The sequence below is a fragment of the Aptenodytes forsteri genome, unplaced genomic scaffold (assembly GCF_000699145.1).
Source record: "Aptenodytes forsteri isolate BGI_AS27 unplaced genomic scaffold, ASM69914v1 Scaffold8, whole genome shotgun sequence".
NCBI classification, from domain to species: domain Eukaryota; kingdom Metazoa; phylum Chordata; class Aves; order Sphenisciformes; family Spheniscidae; genus Aptenodytes; species Aptenodytes forsteri.
The window spans coordinates 5,457,975-5,474,048 of NW_008796218.1; the positions used below are offsets into that span (position 1 = coordinate 5,457,975).

Genomic DNA, 16,074 nt, shown 5'->3' on the forward strand with positions numbered 1-16,074 from the left:
GTTTCTTATATTCAACCCAGAGTTTGTTAATCCCTTGTTAAAGCCAATTTAGGAGAATTAAATTACCTAGTAAAGTGTTTTATTGCCTTGTAAAATCCTTTGTTAGGACCATTGCTTTTGAAAATACTGTAAGAACTCCAGAAGTGTCCTTTTTTGGTGTGGTCCTCTCTGGGAATGTGCTTAGTGTCTTAGGTTACACTGTTTGCATGGTATGTAGTTAGGTTTTGATGGCCATTTTTAACTATGGTATTCAGCTTCAGGGTTGGCACTCTTTTCCCCTTCAATGAAAACATTTGTATGTGGGAGTGTCGGATGCATGAGACAGCTGGGCTGTTTCTAAAGAACTATTCTGCTCTTTTCCGTTCATTTGTTTCTGTTATGGGCATGCTGATTTTAAGTTAAGAATGACTCTTTGATGGGAGTTGACGGTCTACTGAATGAACTACATTGCTTGGATGAGCATGTTTGTGAAATCAATTCCTGTACTGCAAACGCTACAAAAAGAACACTTCTTTCCACCTATCATCCTCCTCTACTCTCTTTTTTTCCTTGTACTAATTCTGTGTAGTACAAAAGTACTTGTTGATTTCAACAAATAATTGGATGCCTGTGTGGAGATATCTCTATGGTAGTTTGAGCAAAGTAGGTCAGAGATAACATCTCAGCAATTCTGAGACGTTAGGCTTTCTGCACTGGGAAATTTTCTTTCATACGCTGCTATAGCTTATTCTGATGCAGTTATCTGTGCTGCAATGGTTCCCCGATGGGAAGCTCTACTCTGGAATAAAAACTCATTTAATTCCAGAATAATTATCAGAGTGTGGAGTAAAAAGTCAAAGTAACTTTTGTTCTGGAATAGAACATCGGCCTGGTGAGCTATTTGTAGGTAGATATAGTGGAACAGCATATTTCGCTAGTTAAGCTGATCATAAGTTATTCCACAGAAAGGAGCCCTTGGCTGCTTTTGAACCTCTGCAGGGAGTTGCAGGGTGATTGCTGCTAGTCCTCTGGCTGCACATGTATTTTGCTTCATGTAGCTTGGAGCCGAAGGGAAGTGCAAATAAATCTAAGATGCAATAGGATGGAGGGGTATTAATTAAGGGCTGTGGCTGAGCTCAGCTGGGGCAGCTCACAAAGGGGATAATACAGATGTGGCTTTCCTACACTTGTGTTGCTCAGGATTGAAGATGCTGGGACCAGTTTAATTCAGCATGAAACTGAGCAGGTACGGGGCTCTTCTGAGTTTCTTTTTTGTTACTTTAATGAATAATGAAATGGCTCTGCTGAAAGCCTGTCTCCACAAAGTAAGGAGGAGTATTGCCAGGATCACCATAGTTTTTCCTAGGTACCTTCAAAGCAGCGAGGTGACATCTTGGTAGGATGAAATGGTATGTCTGTTCCCTGCCAAGTGTTACTAATAATTCCTCTGGGTGCTGTGAGACTTCTAAGGAGATGGGTGCCCTTCCACTGAGGAAGTGGCTCTACAGAATTCACCATGCACAAGTCTCCAGACAGATCACTTCTTAGTTCCTGCCCACGTCTCACCTACAGGTAAAAGTTTTCAGATCCTGTAGCTTGTAAATGACTTGCATGTAGTATACCTTTTAAAAACCTTTTGGTTGTTGGCATAATGCCTAATTAACTAACAACAACAAATATTTGAGTTATCTGCGGGAACTGACATGAATTAGGTTGAACAGGCCAACTCAAGATAAAATGAATCCTTGGCACTCTGGTCCACAAGTGGTTAGTTTGAGCTCAAGTATTAGCCAGTGGTAACACAGTGCTTGTCTGTCAGCATCTGTAGGTCAGGTAGGATCAGGCGTGCAGGAAATTGCTTTTGTTACTTGGAAAGGATGATAGAGATATATTTCATGGGAACAGAACCTCTTGTTTTATAATCTGTGCATCTAGGAACATAGGCACAGTAGTAGAAGTAGTTTCATGGCAGCATTTCTAGATAAGTCCGGGACAAAGCTGAGTACATGGAGGTAACAGAAAGTGTTCATGTAAAATGATGAATGCAGAGTCCTCGCCCCCCCCCCCCCCCCCCCCCCCAGGTATTAATATAGTTTTGGGACCACACTTGTACGTTAGACCCTAAATTATCTGCGTGCCATTTCAAGCAATAGGTATCCTTCCATTAACTTCCATGATGTTTGGTTCCAGTTGTTACTATTACAAATAATGCCTCTCTCTCTTGCAGTACCAAATACAACTTCATTGCTATTTCATCATTATAAATAGCAAAATAAGAACCAATAACATTTTGTATTGCTATTAAGTTTACATTGTATATAAAAGACAACAAAGTCATTTATTCACTGGAATAAATTTAATCCTTCTGTGTAAGAGAGATCACTTACAAATTGCTTTGTCTTCTCTTTCTTGTGTTCTTTATTTTCGATTCAGTGTCCTTCATAAGGACATATTGCTACCTATTTGTTTAAAGTTTTTACTAAATTTTGCTTGCCATTCCATAATGCCTCACAGTCACATCTGCTGGTTTGTTTTCATGTATCTCAACACCACTTATTTTGTGAAGTTTGTTGAAAACTGGAACAAACATTTTAGCCTGATATGACATTGCAGAATTCTGCTATGAGTACAGTTCTTTTCAATCTGGATTGCAAATACATACTGAGTGTTCCTGGAGTGAAGTAGCATGCAGAGATACACTAGTTACTGCAACAATTTAATTACATTATTTAATTACACTTAATGCAAATTATGAAAGCCCATTTTTACAGAGGAGAGTAATTTTACTTCTGTGAAAATGGTGAATTTCCATTGGGGAGCGATTTTTCTTTTCACAGCACTGAGGAAGGCAGTGATTTGAATGAGTGCCAGATACGCTTTCATTAATATTACCATACTTTGTTGCAGCTGTGGCTTTTTTTTTTTTAAAGACTTGAAAATAAAAATGTTTTCAATTAGATACTCTCAGAGTAATTTTCATGGCAACCTCCAATTTAGAGATTTAGATTAACCATGTGTAAAAAGGCAAAATTACTTTCTTACTTCTTTGACATTTGGCAGCACATCTAGAGGTAATGGTTGTGTGGTGTGTCGAACAGACTTCTGATGACAAGTCATAGCTCTGGATTGTTAAATTTGATGTGTCATTCTGCTCCTTTACCATGAATGATGAGAGTTTTCTCATGACTATCAAGCTGTCAACTTTGTAAGATGACATCAGTTAACCATTAATTTAAAAAAAACATGTATTTGCACGTTCATCAGAACAGTGTCTTGCCATCCCTGTTTTCCACTGACCTTGAAATGAGAAGGTATTAGTTTACTTTTTGAAGAAAGCAAGGAATGTTCTGTGCACAAGACTATTAATACTGAGAGATCAGGCAGCACTCCAAGTATCATGTGGGCAAAAGACTTAACTTCCAATAAGCATATATTCTGAAACCTCCCTTTCAGCCGCAGTCTCTTCACCTTCATCTGTTAAAGCATCTTTTTGATTTATCAGCAGTCCTTACTGCACTAGTACATTTCCAAACTAAACAAACTAACCTGGCAGCAACAATCAGAGAGCAGCAGTAGCAAGTGGTTTAGAGGTCTTTTGTGGTTCTTGGTACTGAAAGATTTGAGAAGGAAGTTTAGAGGCAATTGCTCACAATTGCTTGACAAACTGCCTTCTCTTTGCTTTAAAGTTCCACTTAAAGTATATTTACCTTCAGTTACCACTTCACAACTAGCCATTATTTTCTGTCCTCTGACAATCTCGGTGTTGGGCAGCAGCAGGGACCAGGAGGTGAGGGTGACCCCAGCACAGGCAATGCCCTTGCAGATGGGGCACTATCCCACAAGCTCCGAACATGGTGGGCAGAGCCGGCCGCTGCTAATGGGATCCTCAGCAGTCTCAGACACAGCAAGGGATGAACTGGGGCCACAGCCCTCCCAGGTGCCAGTCAGGGCGGAAAAGAGACAGGGCCAGGAGACAAGGCTGCAGCATACATACGAGGGGTCCATCAAGCAGATGAGGTACCTACAGCGTAGTGCCAGGGTCCTCCCAGGAGACACAGCTGGGAAGCAGCACACCTACAGCATAGCCCCGGGCTGAGCTGAAATAGAGCCCATGGCCCATGGGCAGGGTGTGGGTAGAAGCCCCCAGGGAGGCTTGTCAGGGCAATTAAAGCCTACTTGTGCCCCCAGGGCCCTGATACACAAAATAATTATGTAATTTCTTACTGTCCTTAATCTTCCTGGTGTAGGTTTTTCATGGATATTTTTAGCTTTCTTTATTAGTTGTCTGCTTTCCCAAAGAGTCTAATTCATTGCTATTAACTCTCCATTTCACATAGTCCCTTTTCTTTCCCCCTCCCTGGGGGCAGACAGCAGGTATCTGGGCATTAAGAAGAATCTTTTGTTTAATTCCTTCCTTTGTTCTTTGTGAGGAAATCTTCTTATAGCAATGAGCTTTTGAGAATGTCCTTAAGCAGCACCAGGTTCTCATGTACACTTGTTCCTTTTTTCTGAGCCCATTCACATTCAGTTTCACTTACGAGTATTTTCACCTTTGTAAAATCAGCCTGATCAACACACCAGTGTTCGATACCTAAACTGCAAAGGGCCATAGGGAATTTATGGGCAATATAATTTTTTGGGAATCTGGAATCTGACTGTAAGTTACTAGTAGCAGGGGTAATGCCTTTGATTATAAGCATTTTAAAGCAGAAATCAAATCTTTGTATGTGATTAAATAGTACCTAACATACCAGAGTCCTTGCCCTAATTTAGGCCCTTGTATTTAACTAATTTTATTGTCTATATAAAACTAATAAAAATACTTAATCGCATTGAAAAATAGACTGGGTTTGCCCATCTTCAGAATGTTTCTGATAGAATCCAGTATCTTTTAGATGATTGTAGAAATGCTAGACCAGTTCAGAATCTAAGTTGATCAAATAAAGTAATAATGAACGACAGCCCAAATAAGCACCAAGATTCACTAAGGCTAGACCTTTACAAAGTAAAATAGCAAGCCATTCTTGTTGTGAAACACAAGAGCATCTCAGACAACAGTAAGAAAAGGACAACCAGTTTGCATTGATTTGTTAAGGTACACCCTGACTGAACTGTAGTTTATCTTTCTTTGCATGATACTCATTCTGGATTTCACTTTTACTGTTGAGAGGACATTGGTAAATAGAATTAATATTTGCCTTATACAGTTGAGCTAATGCTTTGCATCACATACCTCATCGTTTGGTTCAACCTCTTTCTACTATGGGTGTTTTCCAGACAGACTGCACAAATTTTTAATGTATCCGTTTAAAAAAATCTTTTTGTGATTTTTCATTCACTTCGTTCTTTGCACAATGTACTGATCAAACTCACTTTTTTTTAGCACGTGGCATTTTTATGTGATAGGGATTGCTAAGTTATGATTAACAGATTTTTTTGTTTGTTTGTTTCTTCCTGTAAGATCATAAGAGTGTGCAAGCACTCATATAAAGAAAAATGGTCATGCAAATGGAAAAAAAAATTCTGCATTTTCATTGCATGCTACTTTGAAACTAATTTCCTGTGTGAACGTCTCATCATGAAGGCCAGATGGAAAAATATGCTTTTCATTTTCATTCACTGAAATATGTGTGGATAACTATCTTTCAATATTTTTTTTTCAATTCTGTGTTGTCTGCATCACAGATTATTCACTTACTTACAAATTGCATCCTTTTGTTTGATTGTGTGTTGTAGCTTTATCCCCTTAACATGCAGTGTTGTCCAGCGCAGAACTGGTTCATGGGAGAGGCTTCTTTTTCCCACTTTTAGCAGTTAGAGCATTGGTGGTGCAAGGCAAAGCCAGGACACTGTCCTCTTCTGCTTTGATGCAAGTCCTTCTACACTCACCTTGTATTATGTTAATAGACTATTTGTTTGTTGTTCCTCTTCTCTTTTCAGCTCAGATCCTGAATTAATATTGCAATCTGTGCTCTTTTCTGTCTCCCCAAAAGTATTTTTTTATAATACTGTATTGAGGTTAGTAGTCAGTACTTGATTTAATGAACATGGATGAATAACACTAAAATTAAAATCATGTCATTGTTTTATTTGAAAGCTTGCCATTTATCTCAAAACTATTTCTTACAGTTTATGAATCCGAATGAGAATGGAACACCAGATCTGAGAGTCCAGCGTTATTTGCTGTTTGGAATTCTGTCTCACCACAACACATGCTCTTCCATTTTTGTCTTGTCTAAATGCAAATCCTAGTACAAAAAATAATTCTAATAGAAAAGGAAAATCTGTGTGGTTTCTTTTTAAGTGAAGATTTTAACAATTTGGGATGGGGCACATGGAGTATCGGGCTAGATTTTCAAATGTAGTCTCCTATTGGTTAAGATAACTATCAATAGGGATTTTTAAAGTTGCCTAAATTTCTTTTTGTATTGAAATTAATGCACTTCTGAGTGACAGTCTTTGAAACTCCATCCCTGTATAGCTGCATTTAAGGTTCTTAATTTATTTGTCCTGTGGTACTGCTATCATTGTTTTTAACTTTTTAACATCTAACTAAGGACGTAATCATATTGTCATATCAGTGAATATTATCTAGGGAGGCCAGTTTATCTCATTTTCCTTACTCAGGCTTTCTTGCGAGGAACGGTAAATTGTTTTATGGGGCTATCTAGAGTCTGTGGAGAAGGCAGGTTAGCGTTTGCCTCAAGGTTCCCATCGTGCTGAGAAGGGAAATTCTTGTCAGACTGTTAGTGATCCAAAGATGTAGTAGAGGGCAGAGGGGAGGACATTTGATCTCCTGACATGTTTGAGGATAACCGTTGCCTTTACGAATTGCTCAATTATCCCTTCATCTCCACAAAGACAGACCAGAAGGAGTGCTGGTTCAATATGTTCAAAGCTCCCATGCTAATGACCAGCTGCAGAGCGAGTATGGAGGGTGTTAGAAATGGTTGTTCTTACAATTCACCAGGGCAGGAGAAAGCACTGGAAAGAGAGCATTTTTTTTTTTTACTTTGCTCCACATCTAAATCTGTTGGACCCACTGAGCAAGGTAGGTCCACGGATCTCTCTCTGTAGGTCAGCAGGCTTCAAAAGGTAGCCCATTGCCCACTCCTCTGCAAGGATCAAAGTCTTGACTGGCCCTGTTGACAGGGACTGCTGTGCTGCATAAACTTCACTTCCTACCACACTTCAGTGGGCAGCACTTACGTGTGAGGTATTTGGGGAGGTGAGCACTTATGGGCAGGGGAAGTCCCATCCTTACCCTGTGCTCAACTGCAAGTATGTAGCGAAGTCCCCTAGAACTCAGTGCTGTCCTGAACTGAATTTGTACAGTCAGTAGCAAAACTACATAATTTCTCTGATATCTGCAGTCACTAGAGAAAACATTAGTGAGCAGATGAGCCTTAGCCAAGGTCTGCTATTTGCTGAATAGTTAATAGCTAAGAATAAGATGGTGGGGTTTTGTGGTGGAGATGGTATTTTGGGATTTGATTTGGGTTTATTTTAGAGGTAGTACTTTAAATGTAATGTTAAAGCTCAGAAAAGCATCCTTTAGAAACAGGAAATTCTGTGCCAGTTCCTTTCATGGACCTAGCTGCAGTATCTGCACATTTATGGTTTAAATCTTATTTTGCAGCCTCCATCACTTATGTCTGAAAGTCCTGTTTACCACAGACAGCAGTGATGGTATATGCTCAAAATGGCTACTGGACTGAAATTGTGTTCTCTGCCTTATACGGTAAAGCAATGGCAATATTTCCTTCTCTGGGCTTTGGAGCTCCATCACTGTACTTATAATCAGATATCTCTTGCTGAAAGTTATGAGACAAAAGTAATTCAAAAAGCTTCAGGCTTTTACTTGTTAGATCAAAGGATGGCTGACAAGATAGTGCAGATAAGTCTAACTTTTCAATTAACAATGTCAGAATGTTTCATCCTTTGCTGATTAATCATTGCTTTGGACCAAGTAAATGATGCTTCATCTGAGTGAATGAATATGGCCATATTTAAAAGGATTTAGAGAACTGTCTGCTCATTTAATATAGGTCATTTGTGAAGTACTGCATTTAATTATAAAGTGGATTATCATCTTTACAACAATGAAAAAAACACACCCTAGTTTTTAAAGAGAGACTGAGCTACAAATATAAGACAGATTGCTGGCTTGGCAAATCACATGTACTTAAAGACTGTGGAGCGGTGACTCTTTGGTTCCCTGCTTAGTCCGAGGCTGCCATGCCCGTGGAAATAGGACCCAGTGCACTGCCTTTTATGTGCCATTTTCCCTGGTGTCCTGTGCACTCGCTCCTTTGGTTATGTCTTACTCATTTCCAGTGCTCCTTTACACTCAGCAAAGGGACTGCAATCTTGTGATTAGCGTATGATGAAGACAGGAATGAGGAGTTGGGCAGTGACAAGCTGTTTCTTTGGGCTTTTAGTCACTCCTCTACTAATTTAAAGTATATTCGCTGTAAAACTTGAACTCCCCCTCTGTGTAATGAGAAAAGGAGTGTGTGTTTATTGAGTGCCTCAGATGCTCATTGTGTTATGAATGTAATGCTATTCGTAACAGATTTGCTGTGCTGGGGAGGGTAGCTGTGGGTTTGTAAGCTACAGTCCACACAGACATGGCTAAATCCGTTTCATCTTACTCCTCTGAGAATCTCCTTGGTGTTTCTATTGCTGTTCATGTGCATGAAGGATTTGGTGAACAGGAAAGTTGCCTCACAGACCAGAAGCCTAGGGAGAATTTCCCCCTTCAAAGAGAGATTACTGGCAGTCCACATGTCATTGAGCATCATTAGGTCTTTTGGGGGTTTATGAAGTTTGTCAGGATATTTTTAAAGTAATTTTATGGGCAACCAGTTCTTTCCAGTAAGGTTCCTTAGTGGACTTTTTTTATCCTTTTAAAGAAAGCACTTTAGTTTTGGGAAAAAGAAAGGGATGGTGGGAGGCCCCAAGTGCCAGGGTGATACTCCTCTGAGGTAAGCCACAGTCACTACGTGAAGCCAGCGGGGCTTAGCAAGTAACAGTGACCAGCAGCTGGCACCAAGATTTCTTAGTGCCCACCTACAGGTTGTTTTGTTTGGGGTGTGAAGTTTGGTGGTTCCTTTATGTATTTCACAAAGGTAATTGCTTTTATGCCTTTGTAAACTCAATATTATTTCACTTCAAGGCTTGGCCTGGCTGGAAGGAAGAGTTACTGTGTGTGTTGCTTTCACAGATTCAAATATTGACCTCAAAGCGTGTCGTGCTTTTAGAAAATGATAAAGCCTCTTTTTACTTTGAAAACAACTAGCATTACGTGAATTATGCTAACATTCACAGTTTATGCAATGCACGTTATGTTGAGACTTCTAAGGAATTAATTAATTTCTGTATGTTACAAAGTAGGAGGAATTTTTAATTTCAGCTTGGGTATAGTTTCACCATAAAATGCATGGCCGTTCTCATCATACTGTGATGCATACAATTGTGCAAGATGTGTTTTGAAAATAGCTCTTGTTTACAGGGTTCGGAGGTAGCTTTAAGCATAGGCACTACAAAGTCTAAATAAAATTTTTCTGCCTTCATGCTGCCCCTGTTGGTGATCAGTCTGGCAGAGCTTTACTATGAGGAAAAGTGCTTCCTGCAGTAGCTCAGCAACACATTAACATTCTGACATCACTTTTGGCCTGAAAGTTAGGAGCTGATATATTATTGGAAGGAGGAAAACAGTTAGGAAATACATCCCAGCTAACCTAACACTTTCAGGTTTTTACTGTAGCTTTGCAAATTCCGGTTTATTTGACTCTCCTCTCTGCATGAATGGCCTGAAATACCAAACAAACTCTGCTATGCCTGCTTGCTTTTTTATGCCTTCACAGAGTTCTCAATTCATTCTCTCTTGTCTCTCTCTCTCTCTCTCTGTTTCTCTCTTCTCTCTCTGTTCTTCTTTTTGGTGGGGTACCCTGAATCTCTCAAGCAGTGCAGGAGGCCGAACAGGAAGATATAAAGGTGGTAGTGGATACCCAAGCTCCGAAACCAACTAAAAAAACCAAGGCAGCAGCTGCAAGCTGTCAGACTGGCAGCACCAGAAAGGAGAAAAAAGGGAAACACAAAGGTTAGCTGCATGCGGCTGAATGCCAGATGTTGAATTGACTGCAAAATACTATTTTTTAATTATTTATTTATTTGAATTTCTGAAAATTGCCTGAAAGTCATTCCTTGAAATTTTTATGAGATTGAAAAATGTGAGTGACTTGGTCTTGTCTCGGCATGTACAACCTGGGAGTGAAGGAGGGCTAAAATTTGTAAACTGAGACTTTTCCAAAGGAGAGTGTTTGTTCAAATTGCAGAGGAGGAAAAAAGTACTGATGGAAAGATGCTGGTGTTTTTCTGCAGTGTTAAAGAAATGAGAACCATCTTACACCAATGTGGTTTTTTAGACTATCTGCATGTAATGTAATTTGGAGAAACAGCCTTAAATTGCAGTCGTTTCTGTCCAGACTCTTACTGAGGTTTAAACTATACAAATTAGAGGTTAAGTAGGCATTTTGAAAATCAATTCAACAAAACCAAGATAACATCCTCAAAAGGGTTCTTCAAGTTGTTAATTCAGTGTTACTCTATCCCACCTGGTCGACATATGGGAGGTGTTTGTACGAAAAACTTTCTGCAATGACTTTGGGTAAGATTAGGTAGACAAAAAAAATACACTATTGATAATGACAAAAGGGTAAGTAGAAATGACATTGCCATTATTAGATTTACTATTTGAGCTACATAGACTAGATGGAAGAAGTAACATGAGCCACTTTAGAAGTATTCAAATTTTATACATATATATGCACACTCACAAAAAGAGAGAGGTTTTTATACCACATACAGTTTCTTTTTATTTGATGGTGAATGACTTAATGAAATTAGTAAATACCTTTCCAATAATTTGCAGTTCTTAGATAAGGCCACTGTAACACTATCCTGCCTGGACTGTACTGTATTCCTGTCTGTGTATGTCCAACAGTCTCTCCATTATTGCTTAACTAAGAAAATAGTGTATATCCTTGACAAGTCTATTTAAAGATAGCAATGACTAATAGGAGTAATTATTGAGGTCAGAGTATTGGGGCTTATCTATAGGGATTTTGCAGGACTTGAGCCTACCTTATCAAAATCCTTTACACATCCTTTACATATTGCAGCTTAATTCTTGAGATCTGAATCTACAGCAGCTCTATGTCTGTAGTCCCTCTGGCTGCAAAGGAAGCCCTAGGTTAGACAGGCTTTAGAGTCTGGCCCTGGGGGTAAAGACTTCATTCATATATTTGAAAAAAAGATGGTGTGTGTCAATACCTAGGCTTAAAATAATACATAAAAGTCAAAAGTAAAATTAAGTGAATGTAAAAATTGTTGGCAAAAAAAGTGAACAGAAAGCTAATGTTTCTCAACTTAATGTAAAAAGTAATGCCACTCCAGCATAGTAATACAGATGCCAAATTTTATTTTGAAGTACATCTTGCTGAAGAGTAAAAGTTCTTTTACTAGTTTAAAAGAAAACCTGTCTTAGGTTGTAACTGAGCATTGTGTGGGCTAATACTTAAATCATGGTTACTGCAAAACCTTGAGGCTCTCTTTCATCTCATATAATGCCTGTTTTGCCTTTATGGGGTGTCTATGTCTGTACTATGTTCAGAACTTATGATATTGTGCGGGTCAGTTACAGTAGGTTTGATTTGACAAATTTGCATTGTGTAACACTAACGTGTGTATACATTCATACGTTTTCTAGGCAGTTTTCTGATGAGCTTTTGGCTAAAATATTCCATGAACAAAATCCTAGCCACAGGCCTTGTGAGGCACGTAACAAGAAACAGTAATCATTTGAGTGTGTGATTTCCAGGGCTGTTCTGCAGACACTGGTCACGTGCATGCTGGGGCTGCATTTGCTGGATAGCTCTCTCTGAACTCGTCCGCTAGATGTGGGCAAGTTACTCCATGAGGAGTGTGTGCTTACTGTGAAGGAGTTGCAGTTTTTTTATTCTCTCACAGCAGGTAGCACCTAGTATTTTTCTCATATGCCAATAATATTTTTGTTCATTTTATGAAAAATTCCCCAAACAGGCAAATGTTGGCATATTTTAATAGAAACAAGTTGTGTTAGTAAAAGCAATGTCACTTTATGTAGACTGAGAACTTTTGCATGCTGATGCTGCTCTATGTGTTGGAAACTACTATTGTTAGCTATAGAAACCTCGGCTTCTGCTGCAGTTCTTACTGCTCATCCTGCTATGCTATGCGTGGTCTTCCCTGGCCTTCAGCATTTGCCCATCAATTGCATCTTATGTTTGTTTCCATAGAGTGGAGCTGTTATTCATCAATTACACTAAAGAAAATTTTGAGTATCTCCTCTCCTGAAGTTTATGTTGATGATTAGTAACAAATCTCAAGTAACAAAGATCCCCGTCAGTTAAAGTATGTTCAGAGCGTACACTTGGCACCTTCTCATCCAGCTCATCTACTTTTTCCGCATACTGGTATTTAACTGTTCATTCAGGTATAATTTCACCCTAGGAATCATATCTAGTTTACCTTTGATAGTGTTGTAAACTTGGAGTGTTTGCAGGGGATTATAACTGGATTTCTAGTCTTGCATCCTTATTGAAGCTGCAAAATATTTTGTTATTGGATGAAAAAGTAAAACCGAATGCGACTTGAAAATTCTGGAGGGATTTTACTGATCAATCCACTACAGACATAGCTAATTTGTGTTACTTAGGAATGAAGAAGATGCAAGTGGTAGCAGAACCCTGTAGTGGAACTTGTATAATTCTTCAGTTACTTTTAAGAGTAAGTGTGAGTTATAAATATTAGATATATTTTATAATAATATATGGAACGGATTTGCTAATAACTTCAGATCTAACTAATGAAAATGGATGAAGGTTAAATGGTTTTATACCATTTTGTGGCACAAGAGGTTTTGTTGGAGGAAGTTCATTGGTAATTAGACCAAATCTTGGAAGTTTTAGGTTCTGCTTTTAGCTTTGCAATTGCTTCAGGTTTTGTCTCCACTCTGACTACTCTGACTGTAACCTTTGCATGTCTTGTAAATGAGCAGGGTGAATGCACTTTACATGCTAAAATAGCATTTTAAAGGTTTCTGATGGTAGTTAGTTATAGTGAGCATTACCTTTCTAAGCATAGCCAAGCTCTTTGTGCTTTAAGGAAAAACCTTTAGACCAGATCCGATGAATAATAAGCTAATTCAGGGCAAAAATCATTGAATTATACATGAATAGCTCTTGAAGCTGTAGTGTAATGATTGTAGTCTGGTCTTAGATGTGTAATGCTTTTTTAAGTGGCTCGAAGAATGATGAAACTATGATCAGAACAATGTGCTAAAGACAAAAGCAAGGGAAATACTAGGTTTAATGAGGTTACACTGACATAAGACAAGAAAAGGAATGTGGCTAATTGCTCATATAGAGCTGATTGTGCCTCTCAAGTTAGGGGTCAGTGCATTTTGTAATTCTATGATGGGTAGTATGGTATTTAGCAATTTTTTCTAAATCTGTGGTTATTACTGGTATTTCATTCTTAATGGTGGTAACCAGTATACACTGTGCCTATTTTTAAAAAGAAACATCATTTTTGTGGGACAGAGCCTGCAAATGCAGTAAATTGATGACATTTTGTATTAGCTTAGCTCATTAAACTGGTATTTCTGAAAGCTTTGGTCTCCCAGTTCATTGACATAATATTCAGTATTGGAAAAAACCCCAAAATGTAACAAATTAATATGTAAAATGGTTGTCTTTCCAGTGGAGATAGTGGATCAAATTCTGGTTTGATTTGTGACGCTAGTGAGGGTTGATTAAGGATATTAGTGAACCTGGTGTACAGTATCGCTAGATGGTTCAACAGAAAAATAATACAAACAAGTGAAAATAGTTTCAGCAGGAACCTATGAAAAGTATGCACACTCCATAGTATTACAAATACAAACCCAGAGCATCTTTAGATATCAAATACCTTGATAATTCTTTCAAAATTGAGATTCCTGAAAGTATTACAGATACGTAGTGGTGTGGGTTTTTTTGTTTGGTTGGGTTTTTTCCCCCAATATAGGTTTGTGAAGAATTAATAAATAAACCGGATAAAGTGCTTTTTTGGCTGTGCGCAATGAATGGGGCAAAAACAAATCAGGAAGATAAAATGGAACCTTTAAAAAAACCCAGAAAACCATGCAAAGCCAACGGTTAATTCAAAGTGAAATCTGATATGAAAATTCATGAATCATTCTGTGAAAAGTTGTTGTTGGTTGGTTGGTTTTGTTTTTTTTCCTAGCGCTCTTGCACTTAGAGCATATAAGTACATTCTAGGAAAACCCTGCTCTGAACTGCCCTGGTTCACTCACTGCCGTGGTGAAAATGAAGATTTTTGTCACTGAAATCGGGAATCTGGATGTGTTTAAAATGTTCAAATAAACAATGTCTTCCCAGCAATTTTCCTGTTACGTTGTACATTAAATGTATATAGTATGTTGTGTATTCCCTGCTGTCTTTATGAAAGTCAGAAAGCGAATGAGCTGCCCTGACACACAGCGCTTTCTCTGCCAGGATGGCTATTTCATGTTTTGATTTGGTTTGCTGCTTCTGTGTTTCTTTTCTCTCTTTCACGCCTGTCTGTCTGTTTTGATTTGTGCATCCTGTCCCATTTTTATATGTAACAAGCAACTACATTAATGCTGGCTGACTAAGAAAGCAGCACCATTTGTTGGATAAGAAGCATCATTTCTCACTATAACACTTCCTTGCTGACGGGGGGAGGGAAGTTCATGTGTAGAGAAGATTTATCTCGGCTTCCCTGTGCATTAAAGAGAAAGGGTAGGAAGAACAATAAGTAAGTTTCCACCATGAAAAGTCCTGTTATTTCTAGATTTGACAACTGTTTCAGGCTGTACTTTGGCAACACATGAACTTGATTGTGAAGAAGTCATTTTGGCCTCCTGAGGATAGAGATTTATGAAAGTACAGTTCCTGCTACAGTTTTGTAGATTTCATCAAAGTGAATGTAGAGCTTGGTGTGCAAGCACTTGCTTTTAGTGACCTGATCTGGTGTTAGCAATAGTCCTTCTTTTGATAGAAGTTTGGACTAAATCACCTCCAGAGGTCCTTTCCTAAAAAAATTTCTATTTGCCCCCTTTCCCTATAAACAAATCCCTTTGTGATTTTGCAGTTGCTTGAACCCATATCAGTGGATGCGCAGCCCCGATGAGAACAGGCATGTACTGGGAAATGGCTTACAAAATATTGACAGCTACAATATACGTAAGGTTATTCAGTCCTAAAAAATAGACCAAAAAATGCTTTTCCCCTGTTTAAACATTCTGTTTTTTCAGTAAATTCCTTTTGAGGAGAGGTTCACCCAACAGTGGTTTTTTTTAGAGAGAGAGAGAGAGAGAGATAGATAATTTTTTTTTTAATTATTTTTTTTAAAGCAATGGAGTTCTAAATTTCTAGAAGATGTAATTTTGTGTTATTTCATTCTAGCCATTTTATTAGAGCTTCCTAAGCAATCATTCTGAGAAAGAACTTTTTTCACTTATTGATTTGTGTAATACTACTTTCTTGTACCACTGTTCTGGAAGTAAACATTATTATACTCAGTGGTCACACTTCTTGATAAATGCAGATTTTCAAAAAATATAATCAACTGTTGTTTTGGCTTTTTAATTTAAAATGCAGATCACTTGAGACAATAAAAGCAGAAGCAGAGTTTGCTTTAAGCCAGGTTCTTTAAAGGACGGAACCTCTATTTGTTTTAGTGTCAGTCTAGTAAGAACAGATTTCTCTGAGGACAGACTCCCTGTCTTTGACCTCGGAGTAGGCCAGCCAGCCTTTGAAGGGTTATGCTGCCATCCCCAAGTTGGAGGAAGAACTGCTCTGCAGTGTTCTTGAAGAGCAATTGCAATTGCAGCGTTGCTGCTGGCCACAGCCTTGAGTATTACCCACGTGGATATGACTTATGTGTCAGACCAGTGGCTTATCAAATCTGGTATCTTGCCTTTGAAGGCACATTTAAAAAAAAAAAAAAAAAAAAAAGAAGACA

At 38.5% G+C, this 16,074-nt stretch overlaps 1 protein-coding gene across 1 annotated transcript in view; it reads left to right on the forward strand.

Annotated features, from left to right (window-relative positions):
* The window catches only part of TUB (tubby bipartite transcription factor), a 161,720-nt gene that overhangs the window by 124,411 nt on the left and 21,235 nt on the right, over window positions 1-16,074 (forward strand). The window contains exon 4 of the mRNA XM_009288794.1: window positions 9,950-10,084. Within this exon, the coding sequence (XP_009287069.1) occupies window positions 9,950-10,084 (135 nt within the window). The remainder of the gene's footprint in view (window positions 1-9,949; window positions 10,085-16,074) is intronic.